Source organism: Argiope bruennichi, chromosome 8 (genome assembly GCF_947563725.1).
Source record: "Argiope bruennichi chromosome 8, qqArgBrue1.1, whole genome shotgun sequence".
NCBI lineage: Eukaryota > Metazoa > Arthropoda > Arachnida > Araneae > Araneidae > Argiope > Argiope bruennichi.
Genome location: NC_079158.1, coordinates 45,714,678 through 45,737,209, shown reverse-complemented (window position 1 = coordinate 45,737,209; position 22,532 = coordinate 45,714,678). Strand labels below are relative to the sequence as shown.

The window sequence follows — 22,532 nt, the reverse complement described above, 5'->3', positions numbered from 1 at the left end:
CAATCACATCTTAGGGTCGGACTGAGCTGACAACTTTCAATATCAAGGCCAAATTAGAAAAAAAAATAATAATAATAATATTTGTTCACAATAAATAATTAAAAAATTTTTTAATTAAACTGGAGCTTTTTAAGTTATAGTTGCCAAAATGAATCACACAGAATTTTATTGAAATCTTGAAAACTCAAAAGATATCTACTTTAAATTTCTTTAATGTTTCTAGAATGATAAAAATAACTCATAAATATTTTATTAAAAAGATTTTTAATTACGATAAATAACTATTTTTTGATGAATTTATTGTCAGTTTCCACTAATAAATGAATAATTTTTTAAAAATTTAATTTCTAACTTTGGTTATAAAAAATTTGTTTTCAACTTAAAAAGGAATGAAATTTTTGGAGAAAATGAAGAAATTTATGAGGTGTTTTGGAAAAAAAGATTTAATAATTTCTCTCTTTTGAATTAACATCTAAAGGCAATTAATCAATACCTTTATTTTCATATAATTTATTTCATTTACAGCAAATAAATCGTTATTTTTAATTTCTAAACTTAAACATCTAGTATCTGGCTCATATGGGATTTTTAAAATCTTGGTTCTAAGTCTATTTACTTTTAAATTGAAATTATTGTCTAAAAGAAATTACATACACATATTAAAACCTTTAAAATTGTCATGAGCGTTTAACATTTAAATGTCAAACTGAATTATGAAGAAAAATCAAAATTGTACAAATCAAAGACTGAAGATTGCATTTATGTGCTAAATTACATTAAAGCAAAATGCAATAGCTGAATACTTCTTTAACTCTTTATATGAAGATTTTAAATTTATATTTTTTATCTCATTTATATGAAGTTTGAAATAACTCATTATTATTTAAAACTTCATAAGAAAGATAATTTTATTCAGTAGCAAATATTAAAGTTATTCATTAAAGAGAATATATTTTCATTTCGGTATTTTATAATTCTGTCAAAAGTTTTTCAAATCAATAGATGCTGTCGTTACTTTTCATGTGCTAAATTACATTAAAGCCGACTTTGGTTGACAAATTATGATATGATTGTTGATTGCAGTTTAATTTTAAAATTGGATTAAACTGCAGTTATTTTTAGAGAAATGAACAATAACGAGTTGATAGAAAATTTGGATGCCTCCTTTCATAAATTTCACCTTCCATATATCAATTAGGAAATTTTTACAGCATCTATTTCTGAAGTGTCCCACTAAAGGCAAAACTGTACCAGGACCGGGTTATCGCTTGAAATCCATTTTATGGTCGGATAAATCCAGCCAGACTTTGTTTTATACTCTGGTGATTCCAGACGCTGAGTTCGCAGACGGTCAAATCATGTCTGTCATCTTGATGAAGCTCGCTATAACGGAAGGTGTTGGCAGATATGTTCCGGAAAACTTATAGTCACGAAGGCATTAGTCTTTTACCCTGGAAAACATCCTCAAGACCAACACAATCAGACCTTAAGCAAGCACGCTTTTTAACTCCTGGGAAAACATCTGAAGAATTGTCAGTGGCCGAGATTTTGAGTTTGGTAAACAACGCAGATCTTAATTTCGAGAACTTCCTTCAATCAAATGAAGAAGTGCAATAGAAGAATTGAGGAAGAATCAATTGAGCTGTTAGCACCCATATTTTACTGATTTCATTCTAGAAAATTCGAATGAAAAGTTAAGTCTAATAATCGAATGGAATAAGGCCTCACAAACATGACTGCGCATAGTTTTCAGTTTCAAAATACGTGTTGTCCAATATGCTATGATATCACATCGTTTACCATCTTGCTGTTATGTTCTATAAATTTCAAAATTTCCATAGCACAATGCACTTAACAAAAATTTATAGTTCAATCAATTAAATAAAAATTCATCATTTAAAAATTCTTTAATCCATCGAACTTTTTTGTTCTCTAATCCGTATTTAATAGCTACGGTTTTATTGCCATTCAAGAAAAAATAAATTTCATTGAAGCAGACGACAATAATATAATAAATATTCAACAAATTTTTCAAAATTGTCTCCTATTGATGGATGTTACATTGTTTAATTATAAACAAAGGTAATAAAATATATAAAATTACTTAAACTTCAGAAAATCAACAGCAAATGATGTTGCATTAAATTTAATGAAAACAAAAGTAGCAATTATTAAGCAAATTCTATTATCAGCCTTTTATGAAAACTGCTTGAACTGTTTTTGAAACAAAATCAACGAGACTTTTAAATGGACATGGTACGTGCTTACATAATGCAAGTCAAATATAATATAATTTTGGTATCCAATAGGAATCGTTCAAAAGGGAAAAAATGATGTGACTTTACAGTATAGTGAAATGAAAATGAACATGAAACCACCTATTTTTAACAAATGTGGAGGGAAAAAAAAATGTGCAATATTTGTTACACGTTACGCCAGTTACTAGTTAACTTTTTTGTTTCTTCTTATAAAATTTGGAAGAATAAGATGAATGGTAATGCTTTTCATGGAAAGATTTTAACTTTTTTCTTGCATTCAAAAATGTCTACGCCTTTCAAAATGTGTTAAAACGCAGTCTTATTTAAAAATTCGCTTTTTGTTAAAACAAGTATTTTTATATTATTAAATTTTCTTCAGAATTAATCACTTTTTTATTAATTATATATTTAGATATGTATTTCTTCAGATATTTAAAACAATAATAAAATAAATAAATAAATTGAATAGAATACGAAACAAATGTATTAAAACTTTTAAAAATATTAAAAATAAATATAATTTATAGTTCTAAAATTAAAATGTATCTAAAATCAATACCTAAATTATTTATTTTATTGTTAGGGTAAACAGTAGATGCATTTAGCAATCAAAAAAAATTTCCATGTTTTACAACAATTTTGAAGAAAAATTCCAATTTCTAAAACTTTATAGCCAAATCAAACTATTTCAATAAAACTATGTATTTTTCTCTAAATTTTATATAAAAATTTTTACTAGAAAACCAGACAAACTGAAAAAGCAAGTAAAAACATATCAGCTTTTGATTATACTTGGGCTTAGTCATCAAATTTAACCTGTTTAACTGAAAAATTATGCGTTCGATATCCATTTTAAACTTCACAAAAGAAAGAGCTCCAGACATTCAAAACTACTCTAACATTTCATGAATTTCCAACCAAAAATTCACTATTATTTGCATAATTCGGTTGCATTAAATAGTCAAATAAAATCAAAAATCGATATTCGCATAAATATTGCCGAACTATAAAGTAATGACAAGATAAGTGCTCGCATTAAACTGATAGACAGCCTAAACCGAAGCATCATCCATTACACATCATTCGATCCGCCTAAATTGAACACGTGAAGTTACATTTCGTTTGGTATACGAGCTTTACCACCTGAGGGCAACTACGAAACAGATTGGTTATGAACTGTTAAGGAAGGCAGCCATGCGTGAGCGGGGGAACTCAAACTACCTGTTGCAGAGTCATCAGAAGAACTTTATAACAATAACTATTCTAAATTACTCGGTTTTTGGACGCATCCGAGAAATACCACAGAAATAATGACAGTCGCAGATATAGACAGAGATAGGTAGGGAGCAGACTTACTTGTGGTCATGCCAATGTTGTTTCCAGTCTTGTGCATGATCTGCATATGTTCCATCAGCAGATCGGAACTTACGAAGCTCTTATGGCACATCGGGCAGACTTGAGCGAATGGGTTCGATATCAGAGCCACGTGCTGCTGTAAAGAAAGAATGGATCATTTGTGTTCCACCAATCATAGAGTCAAATACTACTACATGCAAATCAGATCTCCCCCATCCCTTTATCGGGATTATAAATTGTGAAAATTCTTACTGGAGGCTAGCAGGAAATTATTAAATAGATCTAACTGAATTGAAATGCAAAATGTAATGGCACAGGATCTATCAAAAATTTACATCAATTTAAACAAAAAGCGCAATATAATATGCGACAAATATAGAAAGGATATCTGGAACATCTTTAGGTTTCTGATTTAAACAAAGAAAGTGATTCTTTTGATACTTAGTCTATTATTAAGTGAATTGAAATGCAAAATATATGCAAACAAGATTCTTCTTAAATTTACATTTATTTTGAAACATGGGTGGCATCACCATATTCAAATACACGAAAGATAATTTCGAAAGAATACTTAGAATTATATTGACTTCTTATTTAAATAAAGAAAATCATTCTTAAGATATATTATTTGACACTAATCATGTACATTTTTTTATGACCTTGAACGCATTTTCTTATTTAAATTTCAGGATGACGGCACTGGTAAAATATTTTAAACATATTTTTAACTTTTGATTTAAATATAGAATTTCCTTTTTTATATATGCTAAGCTCTAATCTAATGCAGCAATTGAATTCAAAGTATGATCGAAGATTCATTGTAAAAAGTAACCTTCTAAAATTGACAGTCATTAAAAATAATGAAGACGTCAAAATGATATTCTAATGCACAGAAGAACGCTTGGAATAATTTTTAAATTTCTATTTTTAAAAAGATTTCTTCTGAAACAATAAACATAAAAAGTAAAAAAAAAAAAAAAAGAGTTACAATAGTTTTATTTTATAAAAAAAAACTTTATAATTCTAAAATGAAATCCAAAATTTAAAAATAATCCAATAGCTTTTGTTGTGGTTTTCGTCTGAGATAATATTAAATATCGTTTTCAATTTGTTCTGACTGTGAAATTCATTTCTAAAATTGATTATCTTTAAAGATATTTTTTAAAATTAAGAAATTAATCATTTTTTTCAACTATTAAATACAGATAATTTTTTTTTCCAGAAATGTCCAAAATTAATATTTAGGTTTCAGAAAAATTTACACATTCCTGCCCAGCTTAATTGATTAAAAATATATCTATTTCATCATATAAGCAACAACAAAAAAGCAATATCAATATTTAAATTCATATCAATATTTAAATTATATCAATATTTAAATTATATCAATATATTAAATTATATCAATATTTAAGCTAGTAAAAATTAAACAAGCAAAATTAAAACAGGGTATTTTCCTTACAATTTGTGGCCATTTTGTCATTAAACGACTTGTTATTCCAAATATTTATGTTATAAAATATTCCCAGTACAATGAAGAAAATATCATTTAAGTTGTCAAAATTCAAACAAATATTCCAATATTTTCAAAAAAAAAAAAAAAAAATACACATTTGGAAACTACCTATTTATAAAAATGTAAAATGATAATCTACTATTCTTGTTTTTTTATTTGTTACAACAATTTCTTATTTTGAAGATTCCCTATATATAAGTGTGGACAGTTATATTATTTTCACTCATAAACTGACGAAATTTTTTTTTTAAAAAAAGGGAGATACAGAAAGAGATTCGAACCCCTGGTCAGAAACATCGTACCATGATAATGTTTTAGGCTTCATTCATTTCTTTTTATTTAATTTTTTAAATTGGCTCTTAAATATATATATATATATATATATAGTAGCGATAACGTTCCCATTAAAACGTGTTTAATATCATTGCAATGCGTATGAATATAAATATAATAAATAAAAAGGTATAAAAAATAAACTTAAAATATTTTTAAAAATTTACTAAATTCACAGAAAAAAATCAAACAAAAATAGAATTAAGTTAGAATAAGAAGCTTAGTTTTGAATTTTAAAGAAATATATAAATAAATTTTGAATAATAACAAGCCTTGAAGTTATTTAGAAAAAAATGATGACATTTTTATTAATTTTTAATTAAATACCTAATTAAAATTTTGAAAAAGTCCTTCTTAACGAGCACCTAGTACTCAAGAAGTATACTACGTACCAAGTTTGATAGCTCTAAGTCCATTGGTCTGCCCTGTAGAGCGTTTTGAACATTTTTGTCATCATGCATGCCGCAATTTATGCCAGCCTATAAACATTATCATGTTAAAAAATGAACCAGTAGCAAAAAACAGCTTAGCTTATGATAAAAAGAAGCAAAAAGCGAAGATTTACAAAAGCTTTGAGAAGAAAAGTCTTGAAAAGTCATCATCTTCCAGTAAATATTTTATTTAAAAAATTAGATTTTTTTAATAAAATATTTACAACCGAAAAATGATGAAAGAGGTACAAAGAAAAAAGAATTTTTTTGTATAAAGTTTTCATAAAAATATTAATTTGAGATCTTATTATTTTTTATCTCTTTTAAACTATCTTCTATTATCAATATTGCAGATGTGTAACGAAGCCATTCATATTTTCCTTCGGTAATTGAAAATACATTTATTTAATATATGGAAGAACTAAGAAGACGAGATACGCTGCGTGTTAAAAAAAATCGAAATTATGGAAACATCGAATAAAGCATTATTAAAAAAATGTTTCAACAAATTTTAATATAAAAACTTTTTAATTAAAAAAACACGTAGTTTCATAAAAGCGAAAATTTTTCAAAATGCTACCTTATCTATATAATATTTTTAGTTTTAAATAAACGTGATAAATATTTTATATGCATGATGCATTTATATGAAACTATTATAATGAAAACGATAGATCATTTTTTATATTTGCAGTTTAAAAGAAAATGAACAGATTTAATAAAAGATTAATAGTAACAAAAATAAAAACGTCTTGTATTTTAACTTTTCGATAAAGACTTAAAGAAGAATCAAACCTCTAGTTCGAAACATCGTGCCATGTTTTATTTTGATTCATCCATCTTCTTTTAACTATTAAAATTTGCTCGACATTATATTATTGAGACAAATGTGCACACAAAAATTGTATTAAATAATGTTGCAAAAGCCATTAGTAAAAATATACTAATTAAAATAACAAAAAGTATTATTATAGAATATACTTAAAAATATTTTCAAAATTAAGAATTAGAGAAAGAATTGTACGGAATAAAATCGGTATTACAGAAAATCTTATTTTTCGGAAATTGAATTAAAATAAGTTCAATTCTAGTGTAATAATATGCTTCGAAGTTACTGAAAAAAACTAATATGAAAGGAAGCCAAATTTGACCACTTTCTGATGAAACAAATATTGATAAAAAGAAAGAACAAAGGAAGAATTCACTTTAGTTCGAAAGTAAATATAATGACTGACAAAGATGGTAAATGTTGTCTTTTTCTGATAATTAGTAAATTTACGAAAATAAACCATAAAGAAAGAAATTTTTTTTAAATCAATGTAGTTTTAAAAAAATTAAATGAAATAATCGAAAAGAGCGAAAAATTTTGCGACTTTCTAGTAAAATATTGATAAAAAGACAGAATAAAAGAAGAAATCCTCATTTGCGTCAGTCCAAAAGTAGGCATAATAATATGAAAGGAAGTCAAATTTGGCCGCTTTTTCACGAAACAAATATTGATAAAAAGAAAGAACAAAGGAAGAATTCACTTTAGTTCAAAAGTAAACATAATGACAGACAAAGGCGCCAAATTTTGCCGCTTTCTCATAAAATAATGATAAAAAGAGAGAATACAAAAAGAAATTCTTGTCTGCTTCGATCCAAAAGTAGTCATAAAAATAATACGAAAAGACGCCAAATTTGGCTGCTTTTCGGTAAAAGAAAATGACAATTAAAAGGAGAAATTATCATTTCGTTTTAATACCAAAGTAAGCAGAATGATTTGAGAGGATTTCAGATTTGAAGTTTTCTGATAAAACAAATATTGATATAAAGAAAGAAATTGATTAATAATAAAAACCGTATAATAACCGTATTATAATGTAATAGTAATCACGGAGTGGAAAAGAGAAGTGCTCTTCTAGAAGTCATAGTTTAAAATTGAAAATTTTGAGCTGTTTTTCACTTACATACTGATTTAAAAGTAACTTTCGATTTTCAATTCGAATTTATAAAAACTAACATAAATATTTCGTTTTTTAAACCCAAGAGAATTTTTTTTTATAAATATAAGAAATATTACGAGGTATAATAATAGTACATCCATTTAAAATTGTAAAGCAAAATAAAACTGCATTAAAAAACAATCGTTTTCATAGTTGCGAAAGCGATTCAAAATCTACGTACAAGTTGCTAAAGGTGGCAAAAATCACAAAAGATGAAAAGCACATGGCCAATCGGCCATGTGACTCCGATTTGTTAATGTTAGATTGTCAAAGCTATAAATAGATTGACAAGCAAAGTTTTATTTAACTTAGATATTTTTTTCTAATGCAAGATCTTCTATAACTGCTGTTAAAGTCCTGAAAATGCTGGGTTTTTTTGACAGGATCTACAAATCCATATGCGGACGAACCAAAAGCATGAACTAACTGTAAATGATAGGAACTCAGAATGTCCCTAGGTAATTCTAATTTTTTTTTATTGATTTCGATTTTCTTTAATAATTAGTTTACTGAATTTTTAACCATTCTGTATTTTCCAAATTAAAAAAATACATATTTTAATAACTAAATAATTATTTGGTATTCATAATAATAAAATATATAAAACAATATATGTGCGGCATACACTTATTTTATAAAATTATACAAAAATAACTTTAAGAAATTAGAAAATAAAAATCCTTTATACAAAATTATAAAAATAAATAAATCGAGTTCTTTAAAGTAATTTTTTTTTTCAAAATAAGTATATTATTGTGAAATAATTAATTTGTTTTCGTTAACAAAACAAAAAACTGATAATTTTTGCTAAATTATTTTACAGAATCAATGAAGCATTAAATACTTAAGCATAACAAAATGAAAATTTTTTAAATCTGATAAAGTAAACAAAAATCTTGATTAATTTTAAGCTATTTATGGCCTTTTGTCCTAAATAATGCCGCCATCTAATTCCTCCCTAAATTAATAATTATATGGTTATAAAAATTTTATTTGGATTATCCTTAATAAAATTGCGACTGATATTCTTTTTTTTTCTTTGTAAAAAATCAGGATTACCTGTTATTTTGAAGCATAATTAGAACAATAAGGGGGAAAAACTAAAATTTGAACTATTATTTTGCAGAACGAATCTTAAAAAAAGAGCAGTTTTCTAGAAAAGGATAATTTTAAAAAAATTAATCAAGGATTAAAACACTAAAATATCTTTAACATTTTTAATCAAAATTTTTATTTAAAAGCAAATAAGAAAGTAGCATTTCGTTTAAAAATACGCGTGTCAATTAAGTAGTTAAATGCGACTAATCTATGATTTATATGCATTTCAATAGCAAAAATTCGTTTTAATAAGCTCAAAAAATGTGAAAAAAACGTTTACATAATAATTGAAAATTGAATAATAAAATTACATAAATAAAAATATGTGAATATCGAATATATTCCTTATTTATACCGTGTTCAGACAGTACAGACAGCTGCCTTGCTGAATCCTGTTTTTTTGTCTTGTGTTCATGTTAAAGGGGTGTTAGATATTGTTAAAGAGGTAATGGTTCATGTTAAAAGGGTAGGAAAGATATTGTAAATTTGTATTCTAAAGGATGTCTCAAAATTAAGATTTGAATTTGCCTCCAATTCGGCAGTAAAGTGTTGCCATCTGACAGTTGAAATGGAACGTTACACGATAGAATAACTATTTTCATTGTTTAACAATATTTCAAAAATAACGAAAGTCTGGCGGCCACAGTTCGAAAATGTGAGAATTGGCCCCCTATATCGTGTGATTTAATACCACTGGATTCCTTTTTATGGCGTTATTTGAAGTCAAAACTCTGTGCCAACAAGCCCACAAGTACGCGTGCATTGAAGGAAGAAATTCAACGCTGTATCAACGAATCCAGCCACATTTATACAAAATGGGCATAGAAAATTTCGACAAAAGAGTGCGTATGTGTCAGCAAAGCCGTGAAGGCCATTTGAGCTATATGTTATTCCATACATAACCTTATACTGTGTACTTTACGATTCAATAAAAATATAACAATTTAAAGAAAAAAAAACGTGTTTTTTATTTAATTCAAATCTTGCGTTAACACGTTATTTTATCGCGAAATGCTCCATTTATTGCACGAATGGTGGCAAATTCAAATCTTGCGTTAATTTTGGGACACCCTTTATTAACTTGTATACATTTTCCATGATTTGGAGGTAACCTTTTCTCTTACTTAATTCAATGACAAACAATTTATCTATATCACTTTCCCCTGTATGCATTTGGAAAACCTTTAGAGAAATATGACTTGTTTCAACATTAAGGTTTCAACAAATGATTTTAGAAACATTTTACTAGCATTTGAATTTTAAAAATTTCTTTTGTTTGTTTAATTCTTCATTATTTTGTGTCTTCAGTAATAGTATGAGATAATTTTTGAAGTCTTTAATTTATATTAAGACATTACTGCAATGTATTCAATAAAAAACTAATTTATTAAATTTTTAAAGCATTTTAAATGTGGATTCTATTATTTTTTCTGTGGATTTAATACCAAAACGTTGTATACTAAAAGCTATTACTCACATATTATGCACTTGTTAATACTACGTTAAAAAGTCAAAGTTTGGCGAAAATATGAAATATTCTTTCAATTAAAAATTCTTAATTTCTTGACTGTTTCCTTAACAAAACTTTCTGAATTTTTTTTCAAAGTTCATTCTTTGGGAATTTACAGTCCTTTATATTTATACAGTCCTTTATATTTATACAGTCCTTTATATTTATACAGTCCTTTATATTATTTACCTTTATATTTGGCGTATACATATTTTTAAATCTAATTTAAATCTTTAAATGCAATTTTTTCAGATTCTAAATTTTGGTAAATCCATCTTACAAAAAGCCTTATAAATTAAAATCTGAAATAAAATTTTTATTTAAATTTATTACAACAATTTTCCAATGTGTTTTTCAGTTTCTGATCTAGAGAATTCCTAATTTGTTCATTTAGAAAGCTTTTACAATTGCTTTATTCACAATTCTCAAAATAAATAAATAAAATAAAAATAAAAAAATAAAAAATGATCATTTGAAGTTAAATGTTTAAAGTTTAGATCGAAATAAATTGGATAATCGAATAAAAAAAATTGGATTGGATTGAATTTTTAAAGCTAACTGCAAGATTTTTAATAAAACATCTGACGCATTTCAAATGATTTGTTACACAAGCAAAAGCCTTCTAGCTTAGAATCATTTGACTGCAAATTAGAAAGTTTTTCCTTTAAGCCTATTTTTAGCCCCTTTAAAAAAAGCAACTACAATTATTTTTTAATTTTCAAAAGTTGATATGTCATAAAAGATATACTTTTGTTACATGGTTGTCTTTTTTCAATCTATTTTATTCAAAAATCCAAAAATATAACAATTTTTATAGCATTTTCCAGAAACAGCAATTTTGAACGTAATTATACCCTGTAATTATTTATTTAAAACATTATTTTTTTAATTATTACTATCATCAGTTTATTTTTTTAAGTTGCTTACTAGTTAAATATTAACCATATATTATTTATTAAACATGTTAGGAATATTCCAATTTTTATCACTGATCCGTCACAGTTATCATAGTTCGGGTTAACTATAATAAATAAATTATCCTCAGTATTTTTTTTTCATAAAAACTTTTAAATTGATGATGATTACTTGTAGAATATATTAACAATGGAATCTAAGAATAAACTATTACAACATAAATGCATCATTTAAATAATTTCCCAAGTTTATTCAAAACCCTGTATTATGACACATGAATTTCAAACTCAAAGAGCGTAAAAACCTCATTAAAATTCAAAGAAATAAAACATAAGGGAGAAAAACAGATTTTACATTTTTGAATTTACAATAACTTTTAAAAATTTATTTTTCAAATTCATTCGTCTAAAACATCTACAAACCAAGTCGTTTATTGTGAGAAAAATTCGTCCCGCGACGCGCAGAATACCAACGGGGCCGTCATCAGAAAATAGAACATGACGATGAACCGCGATGGAGACAGACAGACAGACACAGACGACGTTTATCTTGCTTATCAATTCGACGTGATATGGTTAATAAACGCACGATTGAGTAGTTGTAGTTAATTCGTCATGCCAAGGTTAACCAGTGGCCTCGTTAAAATCAAGATGGTTAAAGAATAGTTAAGGGATGCAGAACCGGAAGAAAGCGAATTCACCAATAGGGTGTCAGATTCAAAGATGCCGGATTTCGCATTTCATGTCATATATGTAAATGTATTGATACTGCTTAAAAAATGATATTTGTTAACTAAGATCTTTTTAAAAATTGTCAATTCACTGTAAGTGTTCATTATATTAATCAGTTCGTTTGCTAGTAAACAACAATAGTTTAAAATAGCGACTGATTTCTAAAAAAAGAAACGTTCGGTTAAAAAAAATGTCATCATATCTTAAAAATTTATAAACACATGATAGTAATTTTTTAATAAATATTCAAGAAACAAAAGAAATAATTATTTAAATAAGATTAATGTTGCAGATTTTTTAAATCCATAGAAATTCCTAACTCTAAGCACACGGAATTCGCATTCAAAATTTCAGAGCAATCGGTGTCGGGTTAGGATAATTTATTTAATATTTTTAGTACGTTTTAAAAACGTGGTACATTAAAGAAAAATGTTATTTAAAAAATTATTTTCAGCTTTTTTATCTTGTGTGTGCGAAATTTTGGAGTTGATTTTAAGCCAACTTCCCAACGAGATATACTCGATGAGAAAATTTATACAGAACAGACAAGAAAGCGAGTTAATATTGCATTGTCATTCCGTTCTTAAATATGATTAAAGTTTCAGATTTCTAGCTCATCGAGAAATTAGTTTAAAATCGACTGTAACAGACAGATATGAAAGTGAGTTAATTTTACTCTGTCATCAGATTCTGGGCTATGTTTGAGGTTTCAAGACTCTAGTTCATTGAAACTTTTTTTAAATTGATAGCAAAATTTCAACCAAATAGACAAACAGAGAAGAAAAGGAGTTAATATTACATAATAATAATCCAATTCTGAATTATATTTAAAGTTCCAAGTTTTTCGAGATCATCGGGAAGTTAGTTCAAAATCGATTGAATTAATTTAGTTTAATACTGATTTACTTTTTCTTGGTGCTCTAAGTATACAAACAAGCTCTTTGAAATTTTGAAGCAGAATGAAAAATAATAATGCTAGTCTTCCTAAATTAATTACTAAATTGTTACTAATTAGATGAATCCTCAGGGGTTATATAAAAATGCAACATGACTTTATAATAACCGTTTTCCCAATTTCCACAAATGCTCCAAGGCAACATAAGCCATGTTTGAAATCAGTATGAGATTAATTGATATATATAAAAGCAGCAAAATCCAAAAGTTTGCCTTTCAAGAATTAGACATGTTATTTTGAAAACATGGAGTCAGTAGTTGATTAATAATGAATTACCCTCATATTTTTAAATGGGAAACATTATCGGACGAATTTAAGCAAGTTCAGACATGTCTAATTTAATACGCATATTACTTGTGGCATGAAAATGATTGTGATGAACCAGTGGTTGCTTTAGCTACTATGATTAGTTAGTTGCCTGTTGAAGATTTTCCTCCTAGGGGAACACAAATGCGGTCTACTTTCTGGATTACATTTCAGGAAAGAAACAAAACATTATATGTTTGAAATAAGTCAGAGTTCTGTCTTGAATGTTAGAGTCTTTATCATCAACAACATTCCACATTATCCATTCATAATGAGTCCTTGATTCATAAATTTGAGTCGATACTAATGAGGATCGAAAGACTTCTTTTTCATTTTCGAAATTCATTTTGGCCTATTATGATATTACTAATATTTCAGTTAATTTTTTAAAGTATATTATTTTTTTTTTTTTTGGTTGAAGCTTTGAGATGCTATAAGACGTTTGAAATTAAGACTGGAGAGGGTCGACAGCAAGTGATATACGGAATAAAAAATTTTCTTATAAGAGACTTCTATACATAAACATGCGGTGATCTTTTTAACAGACGTTGCCTGCTATTTAAATGGAAATCTTCCGAGTTTTGTTGCAAAATATACATTTTTCACGATAATAATCGGTAACAGCTATACGAAGAGTCTAACCTATTGGGTAGCAATTTGAAAGTAACAATGGCCTTTTAAATTGGTTTAATATAATCCAGAACAGACATAAAATACGATACGGAATAAAAAATTTTCTTATAAGAGACTTCTATACATAAACATGTGGTGCTTTTTTTAACAGACGTTGCCTGCTATTTAAATGGAAATCTTCCGAGTTTTGTTGCAAAATATACATTTTTCACGATAATAATCGGTAACAGCTATACGAAGAGTCTAACCTATTGGGTAGCAATTTGAAACTAACAATGGCCTTTTAAATTGGTTTAATATAATCCAGAACAGACATAAAATACGATACGGAATAAAAAATTTTCTTATAAGAGACTTCTATAGATAAACATGCGGTGATCTTTTTAACAGACGTTGCCTGCTATTTAAATGGAAATCTTCCGAGTTTTGTTGCAAAATATACATTTTTCACGATAATAATCGGTAACAGCTATACGAAGAGTCTAACCTATTGGGTAGCAATTTGAAAGTAACAATGGCCTTTTAAATTGGTTTAATATAATCCAGAACAGACATAAAATACGATACGGAATAAAAATTTTTCTTATAAGAGACTTCTATAGATAAACATGTGGTGCTTTTTTTAACAGACGTTGCCTGCTATTTAAATAGAAATCTTCCGAGTTTTGTTGCAAAATATACATTTTTCACGATAATAATCGGTAACAGCTATACGAAGAGTCTAACCTATTGGGTAGCAATTTGAAACTAACAATGGCCTTTTAAATTGGTTTAATATAATCCAGAACAGACATAAAATACGATACGGAATAAAAAATTTTCTTATAAGAGACTTCTATAGATAAACATGTGGTGCTTTTTTTAACAGACGTTGCCTGCTATTTAAATGGAAATCTTCCGAGTTTTGTTGCAAAATATACATTTTTCACGATAATAATCGGTAACAGCTATACGAAGAGTCTAACCTATTGGGTAGCAATTTGAAACTAACAATGGCCTTTTAAATTGGTTTAATATAATCCAGAACAGACATAAAATACGATACGGAATAAAAAATTTTCTTATAAGAGACTTCTATAGATAAACATGTGGTGCTTTTTTTAACAGACGTTGCCTGCTATTTAAATGGAAATCTTCCGAGTTTTGTTGCAAAATATACATTTTTCACGATAATAATCGGTAACAGCTATACGAAGAGTCTAACCTATTGGGTAGCAATTTGAAACTAACAATGGCCTTTTAAATTGGTTTAATATAATCCAGAACAGACATAAAATACGATACGGAATAAAAAATTTTCTTATAAGAGACTTCTATAGATAAACATGTGGTGCTTTTTTTAACAGACGTTGCCTGCTATTTAAATGGAAATCTTCCGAGTTTTGTTGCAAAATATACATTTTTCACGATAATAATCGGTAACAGCTATACGAAGAGTCTAACCTATTGGGTAGCAATTTGAAACTAACAATGGCCTTTTAAATTGGTTTAATATAATCCAGAACAGACATAAAATACGATACGGAATAAAAAATTTTCTTATAAGAGACTTCTATAGATAAACATGTGGTGCTTTTTTCAACAGACGTTGCCTGCTATTTAAATGGAAATCTTCCGAGTTTTGTTGCAAAATATACATTTTTCACGATAATAATCGGTAACAGCTATACGAAGAGTCTAACCTATTGGGTAGCAATTTGAAACTAACAATGGCCTTTTAAATTGGTTTAATATAATCCAGAACAGACATAAAATACGATACGGAATAAAAAATTTTCTTATAAGAGACTTCTATAGATAAACATGTGGTGCTTTTTTTAACAGACGTTGCCTGCTATTTAAATGGAAATCTTCCGAGTTTTGTTGCAAAATATACATTTTTCACGATAATAATCGGTAACAGCTATACGAAGAGTCTAACCTATTGGGTAGCAATTTGAAACTAACAATGGCCTTTTAAATTGGTTTAATATAATCCAGAACAGACATAAAATACGATACGGAATAAAAAATTTTCTTATAAGAGACTTCTATAGATAAACATGTGGTGCTTTTTTTAACAGACGTTGCCTGCTATTTAAATGGAAATCTTCCGAGTTTTGTTGCAAAATATACATTTTTCACGATAATAATCGGTAACAGCTATACGAAGAGTCTAACCTATTGGGTAGCAATTTGAAACTAACAATGGCCTTTTAAATTGGTTTAATATAATCCAGAACAGACATAAAATACGATACGGAATAAAAAATTTTCTTATAAGAGACTTCTATAGATAAACATGTGGTGCTTTTTTTAACAGACGTTGCCTGCTATTTAAATGGAAATCTTCCGAGTTTTGTTGCAAAATATACATTTTTCACGATAATAATCGGTAACAGCTATACGAAGAGTCTAACCTATTGGGTAGCAATTTGAAACTAACAATGGCCTTTTAAATTGGTTTAATATAATCCAGAACAGACATAAAATACGATACGGAATAAAAAATTTTCTTATAAGAGACTTCTATAGATAAACATGTGGTGCTTTTTTTAACAGACGTTGCCTGCTATTTAAATGGAAATCTTCCGAGTTTTGTTGCAAAATATACATTTTTCACGATAATAATCGGTAACAGCTATACGAAGAGTCTAACCTATTGGGTAGCAATTTGAAACTAACAATGGCCTTTTAAATTGGTTTAATATAATCCAGAACAGACATAAAATACGATACGGAATAAAAAATTTTCTTATAAGAGACTTCTATAGATAAACATGTGGTGCTTTTTTTAACAGACGTTGCCTGCTATTTAAATGGAAATCTTCCGAGTTTTGTTGCAAAATATACATTTTTCACGATAATAATCGGTAACAGCTATACGAAGAGTCTAACCTATTGGGTAGCAATTTGAAACTAACAATGGCCTTTTAAATTGGTTTAATATAATCCAGAACAGACATAAAATACGATACGGAATAAAAAATTTTCTTATAAGAGACTTCTATAGATAAACATGTGGTGCTTTTTTTAACAGACGTTGCCTGCTATTTAAATGGAAATCTTCCGAGTTTTGTTGCAAAATATACATTTTTCACGATAATAATTGGTAACAGCTATACGAAGAGTCTAACCTATTGGGTAGCAATTTGAAACTAACAATGGCCTTTTAAATTGGTTTAATATAATCCAGAACAGACATAAAATACGATACGGAATAAAAAATTTTCTTATAAGAGACTTCTATAGATAAACATGTGGTGCTTTTTTTAACAGACGTTGCCTGCTATTTAAATGGAAATCTTCCGAGTTTTGTTGCAAAATATACATTTTTCACGATAATAATCGGTAACAGCTATACGAAGAGTCTAACCTATTGGGTAGCAATTTGAAACTAACAATGGCCTTTTAAATTGGTTTAATATAATCCAGAACAGACATAAAATACGATACGGAATAAAAAATTTTCTTATAAGAGACTTCTATAGATAAACATGTGGTGCTTTTTTTAACAGACGTTGCCTGCTATTTAAATGGAAATCTTCCGAGTTTTGTTGCAAAATATACATTTTTCACGATAATAATCGGTAACAGCTATACGAAGAGTCTAACCTATTGGGTAGCAATTTGAAACTAACAATGGCCTTTTAAATTGGTTTAATATAATCCAGAACAGACATAAAATACGATACGGAATAAAAAATTTTCTTATAAGAGACTTCTATAGATAAACATGTGGTGCTTTTTTTAACAGACGTTGCCTGCTATTTAAATGGAAATCTTCCGAGTTTTGTTGCAAAATATACATTTTTCACGATAATAATCGGTAACAGCTATACGAAGAGTCTAACCTATTGGGTAGCAATTTGAAACTAACAATGGCCTTTTAAATTGGTTTAATATAATCCAGAACAGACATAAAATACGATACGGAATAAAAAATTTTCTTATAAGAGACTTCTATAGATAAACATGTGGTGCTTTTTTTAACAGACGTTGCCTGCTATTTAAATAGAAATCTTCCGAGTTTTGTTGCAAAATATACATTTTTCACGATAATAATCGGTAACAGCTATACGAAGAGTCTAACCTATTGGGTAGCAATTTGAAACTAACAATGGCCTTTTAAATTGGTTTAATATAATCCAGAACAGACATAAAATACGATACGGAATAAAAAATTTTCTTATAAGAGACCTCTTTAGATAAACATGTGGTGCTTTTTTTAACAGACGTTGCCTGCTATTTAAATAGAAATCTTCCGAGTTTTGTTGCAAAATATACATTTTTCACGATAATAATCGGTAACAGCTATACGAAGAGTCTAACCTATTGGGTAGCAATTTGAAACTAACAATGGCCTTTTAAATTGGTTTAATATAATCCAGAACAGACATAAAATACGATACGGAATAAAAAATTTTCTTATAAGAGACTTCTATAGATAAACATGTGGTGCTTTTTTTAACAGACGTTGCCTGCTATTTAAATAGAAATCTTCCGAGTTTTGTTGCAAAATATACATTTTTCACGATAATAATCGGTAACAGCTATACGAAGGGTCTAACCTATTGGGTAGCAATTTGAAATTAACAATGGCCTTTTAAATTGGTTTAATATAATCCAGAACAGACATAAAATACGGTGTTTGCAACAACTGTAAAGACTACACGCAAAAATCAGGTAACATGCGAATATGATTTCAGAATACGGCATTTATTTCTTTAGTATGATTCAATTTAAGGCAGTTTTGGTTAAGATGTGCGCAAATATATTCTTAAAAATCATACAATAATGATGTTAACAAACATTTAATGTTTGTTAACATCATTATTGTCAATGTTTAAGAAACATTCATTAGTATGATCCAAGCGATTCTCCTGTGATTTATTCAGTCGGCCCCCAAATGAATTTTTGACTATAAAATTGATTCATGAATAATTGCTTCACATATATAGTAAAATATTATTTATATATTTCTAATTAATATAGCATTCCCATTTATACATTGTTTCATAATAATCTGGATTCATTCGAGACCATTGTAATGATAAAGTATTTCTTTCATATGCAGTAAAAGTCGCAAATCTTGGATAATGCGTCTTTTTTGCCATGCATTTCGAGATCATTTTCGAAAAGAATGTGATACCTATATCACTGCTACGGAATTATTCACAACAGATGAGTTAATAAACAAATTTATGGGATGATGAAAAAGAAATATGAAGAAGTTATTCCATCTTTTAAAAATGTACCAAGAAAAATGTCGAATACATTTCGTTTCTTGAAGTATTAGGGGGGAAAAGTCAGTGAATCTATTTCAATTTACAATTCTGTGCTTCATACTTAGAGATATTAGCACATCAGAAGAACGAATGAAAACTTCTTTTAACAAAATAATTACATGCATGTATATAACATGCACAAAATAAGAAATATCAAAAAATGCAAGTGTTGTTTTTCCTCACTTTTATAACAAATGTTTAATCTTATAATTCAATTCCTTTTTCAATACTAAGTTGTATTATATAAGTACCATACGATACTAAGTCTCAATAATAAGCTAATTTCTATAATTATCTTTAAAACTTTGAAATGAATTTCCATCAGTAGCAATAAATTCGTAACAACGTAGCTTTCTAAAATATTAATATTATATCTAATTTATATGTCGTTTTCAATCATTCCCGTTAAAGACATATAAACAATACTTTATAATTTAGCAATTTATCTTTATTTCACACAATTGTTGCAAACACTGATATTTAGTGATTTTTAAAATTTATTTCGAATTTGATGCAATTACTGTCAAAATTTAAATAAAAGATAATCCAAAATTTATATTCACATGTTCTTAATTTTTGCATGTACTTTATATGGATCTGCTCTCCTATTTTTGAATGTTCTGAGTTAGTTGGACTGAGAAGTTATCTTTGTAATTCTTGAAACCAGCTAAAAGGTTAAGCACAATACAATAGTTACAAAAAAATTAACTTTTTCCGTGAATTTAATATTTTACTGAATCTGTCGTGTCATTCTTGGCGAGTTATTTGGCGATTAATCCCTGGCGGTTAATAGTATCCGAAAATCGAATTTGTGTTTTAGATACGTTTTCCTCAATCGATTCAAACAAAGATTTGGCACAAAACTGCACTTGTAGTCACAAGATCGCATATCAAATTTGATACATTTCAGTCATTCCGTTTTTGAATGAATGTTTTTATATTTTTCTGAAAGTACGGATCGACAGACGGCCAACTCCTTATTGGATATGGCTCAAAATTTGACAGATGTTTAAATAATAAATGTTATATATGTATACCGAATCCCATCTATCCAGCTCTCTTCGTTTTGTGATTAACACGTTAGTTTATATTTAAACAGAGGGACAGACGGATTTTCTCTGATTAGATTTTACTCAAAATTTTAATATAAATCTGCAATTTTGGTGTAAAGTATGTATGCTAAATTTCAATCGTCTAGCTCAAAGCGCTTTTGAGTTATCTATAACGTGGAGAATCGTCAAAACTTCGAGTTCGAATTTTTTGGCAATTATTATACTTTCTCTATACTATGTATACAAGAAAGTAAAAAAATCAATGAACTATTGGCACGAAGTAACACCTATCGCCCAGTGAATTGACTCGAATTTGGAGCCGACCTGCTAGATATATTAGACAAAGAAATATCAGAGTAGCCGCCCACTATAATGCTTCATTAAAGCGAATATTCTATTTTATACTATTGTCCGAAAAATCAGTCAAAAATCTAAAGAAGATACGAACTTTTAGTCTAAAATATCGTAGCACGCTAAAGCTTCAAGTTAGATTAAACTTTCAATATTTTATTTAATAAATTACTTTAAATTGTAACAGCGACACATTAAACACAAACGTAATTAATATTATATAAAGCGCATGAAATATAAATATAATAATTAAAGCTGTAAAAATATCGTTTCAATTCTAAAAGCTTTATCAAAATTAGAGAAAAAATGTAGAAATAAGAATTACTGTAGAATTTATTTTTTTAAATTTTAAAGAGGTATAAAATAGCTTCTGAGCATTTATATACTTCGAAATACAGAGTGACGAAGTTAAATTATTGATTCATTATAATATTTACTCTTGTTTAAATATCAGCTACGTAAAGTTCTTCAATATACCGAACACGTAAGAACAAGCCACATTTGATAGTTCTAGATCCAGTGATCTGTTCTTTAAAGCAATTTCAACGATTTTTATATCAAGCGACATGCAAGATACAACAATTAGTCCATAGTACGCCAGCTTACAAATATTATCATATTAATAATTTGTACGATTTTGAAGTTTTTGAAAGCACGAGAAAAAAATATTTGTTATTTTCCTCTCAATTACAGAGGTATTTTATCCACAAATCAGTGAACAAAAAATGTTTGTCACTTGAAGGTTTAGAGGTTGTTGTTCTTTTAGAAAGCATGATTTTCTGGAGGCAGTTGTAACTAGTAATTACTTTTAATAAACTATACAGAATGACGTGAAAGATTGAGTATAATTCCCTTGAGCAAATTTTATATTATTCTTGACAAACTATACAGAATGACGTGTAGGAATAAAAGTAATCTTCACGAGATAGTTTTAAGTAGTTATGATATTCTTAATAAATTAAGGAAAATGACGTGGAGATATTTTGTAACTTTAAAGAAAGAAAATCAGATAAAAAAAAGACAAGTAATTTTGTGACACTCATATAAAACATAACCGCATACTTGAAAACACAACTGGAATTATATTTTTTTCTAAACACAATATGAGTATTTTTTTAAGTACAACAATACGCTTTTTTGTACTATAAATTGCAATTCCACTTTGAAAATACAGATGAAGAAGTTAAACGGAAAATTTCCCTGTATGACTACAACTTAAGGTACCCTTTCCTCAAGTAAAGTAGTTCTTCAAGTAAGAAATAAAGTAGTTCCATAAACTAAAAACTGATTTCAGAATTCTCCATAAAACCACCAGAGTTTGTTTTTGTAGATAAGAGTTGCGATTGAGAAGATAAATTCGAAAACATATATTATTTTTTAAAACACCTTAAATTCGTCTCTGCAATTGAAAAAAGTAAAAAAAAAAAAGTTGAAGGGAAAAAAAATTGTTATATTTTTACATCTCTGAAATTAAAATAAACAATCATATAAATAGAAAATTTCAAATTTGTGTATAAGACTCAAGAAAAAAAAATTGTTAAAACATCTGAAGAGAATCGAAAACAAATATATAAAAGAAAACTACGTAGACTTTAGAAAAATAAGCTAAAACCATTGCTTCATACTTTACATACATAAGTTTAGTTTAAAGACTCTGTATTCAAAATGTATTGAATTAATGACAAAATTTTAAGTTACAAACTGAAAACAATTCCTGTCCTTATTTAAATTGTATTGATTATAATACTTTTTTATTGGATAGATATACGTTACTCAAATTTATATAACTTAAAATATTTAAATTAATGATATAATTCAAATTGCGCTTAGTTAAA

The 22,532-nt window shown here is 27.5% G+C and overlaps 1 protein-coding gene across 10 annotated transcripts in view; it reads right to left on the bottom strand.

The window, feature by feature from the left end:
- Positions 1 to 22,532, bottom strand: part of LOC129980573 (zinc finger protein rotund-like) — a 424,990-nt gene that overhangs the window by 17,001 nt on the left and 385,457 nt on the right. For 8 of the 10 annotated variants that reach the window (XM_056090935.1, XM_056090937.1, XM_056090940.1 and 5 more), the window contains 2 exons: positions 5,856 to 5,942; positions 3,615 to 3,750 (listed from right to left, as the gene is read on the bottom strand). In XM_056090935.1, the coding sequence (XP_055946910.1) occupies positions 3,615 to 3,750; positions 5,856 to 5,942 (223 nt within the window). The remainder of the gene's footprint in view (positions 1 to 3,614; positions 3,751 to 5,855; positions 5,943 to 22,532) is intronic. The other 2 variants (XM_056090932.1, XM_056090933.1) reach the window with 2 other exon arrangements.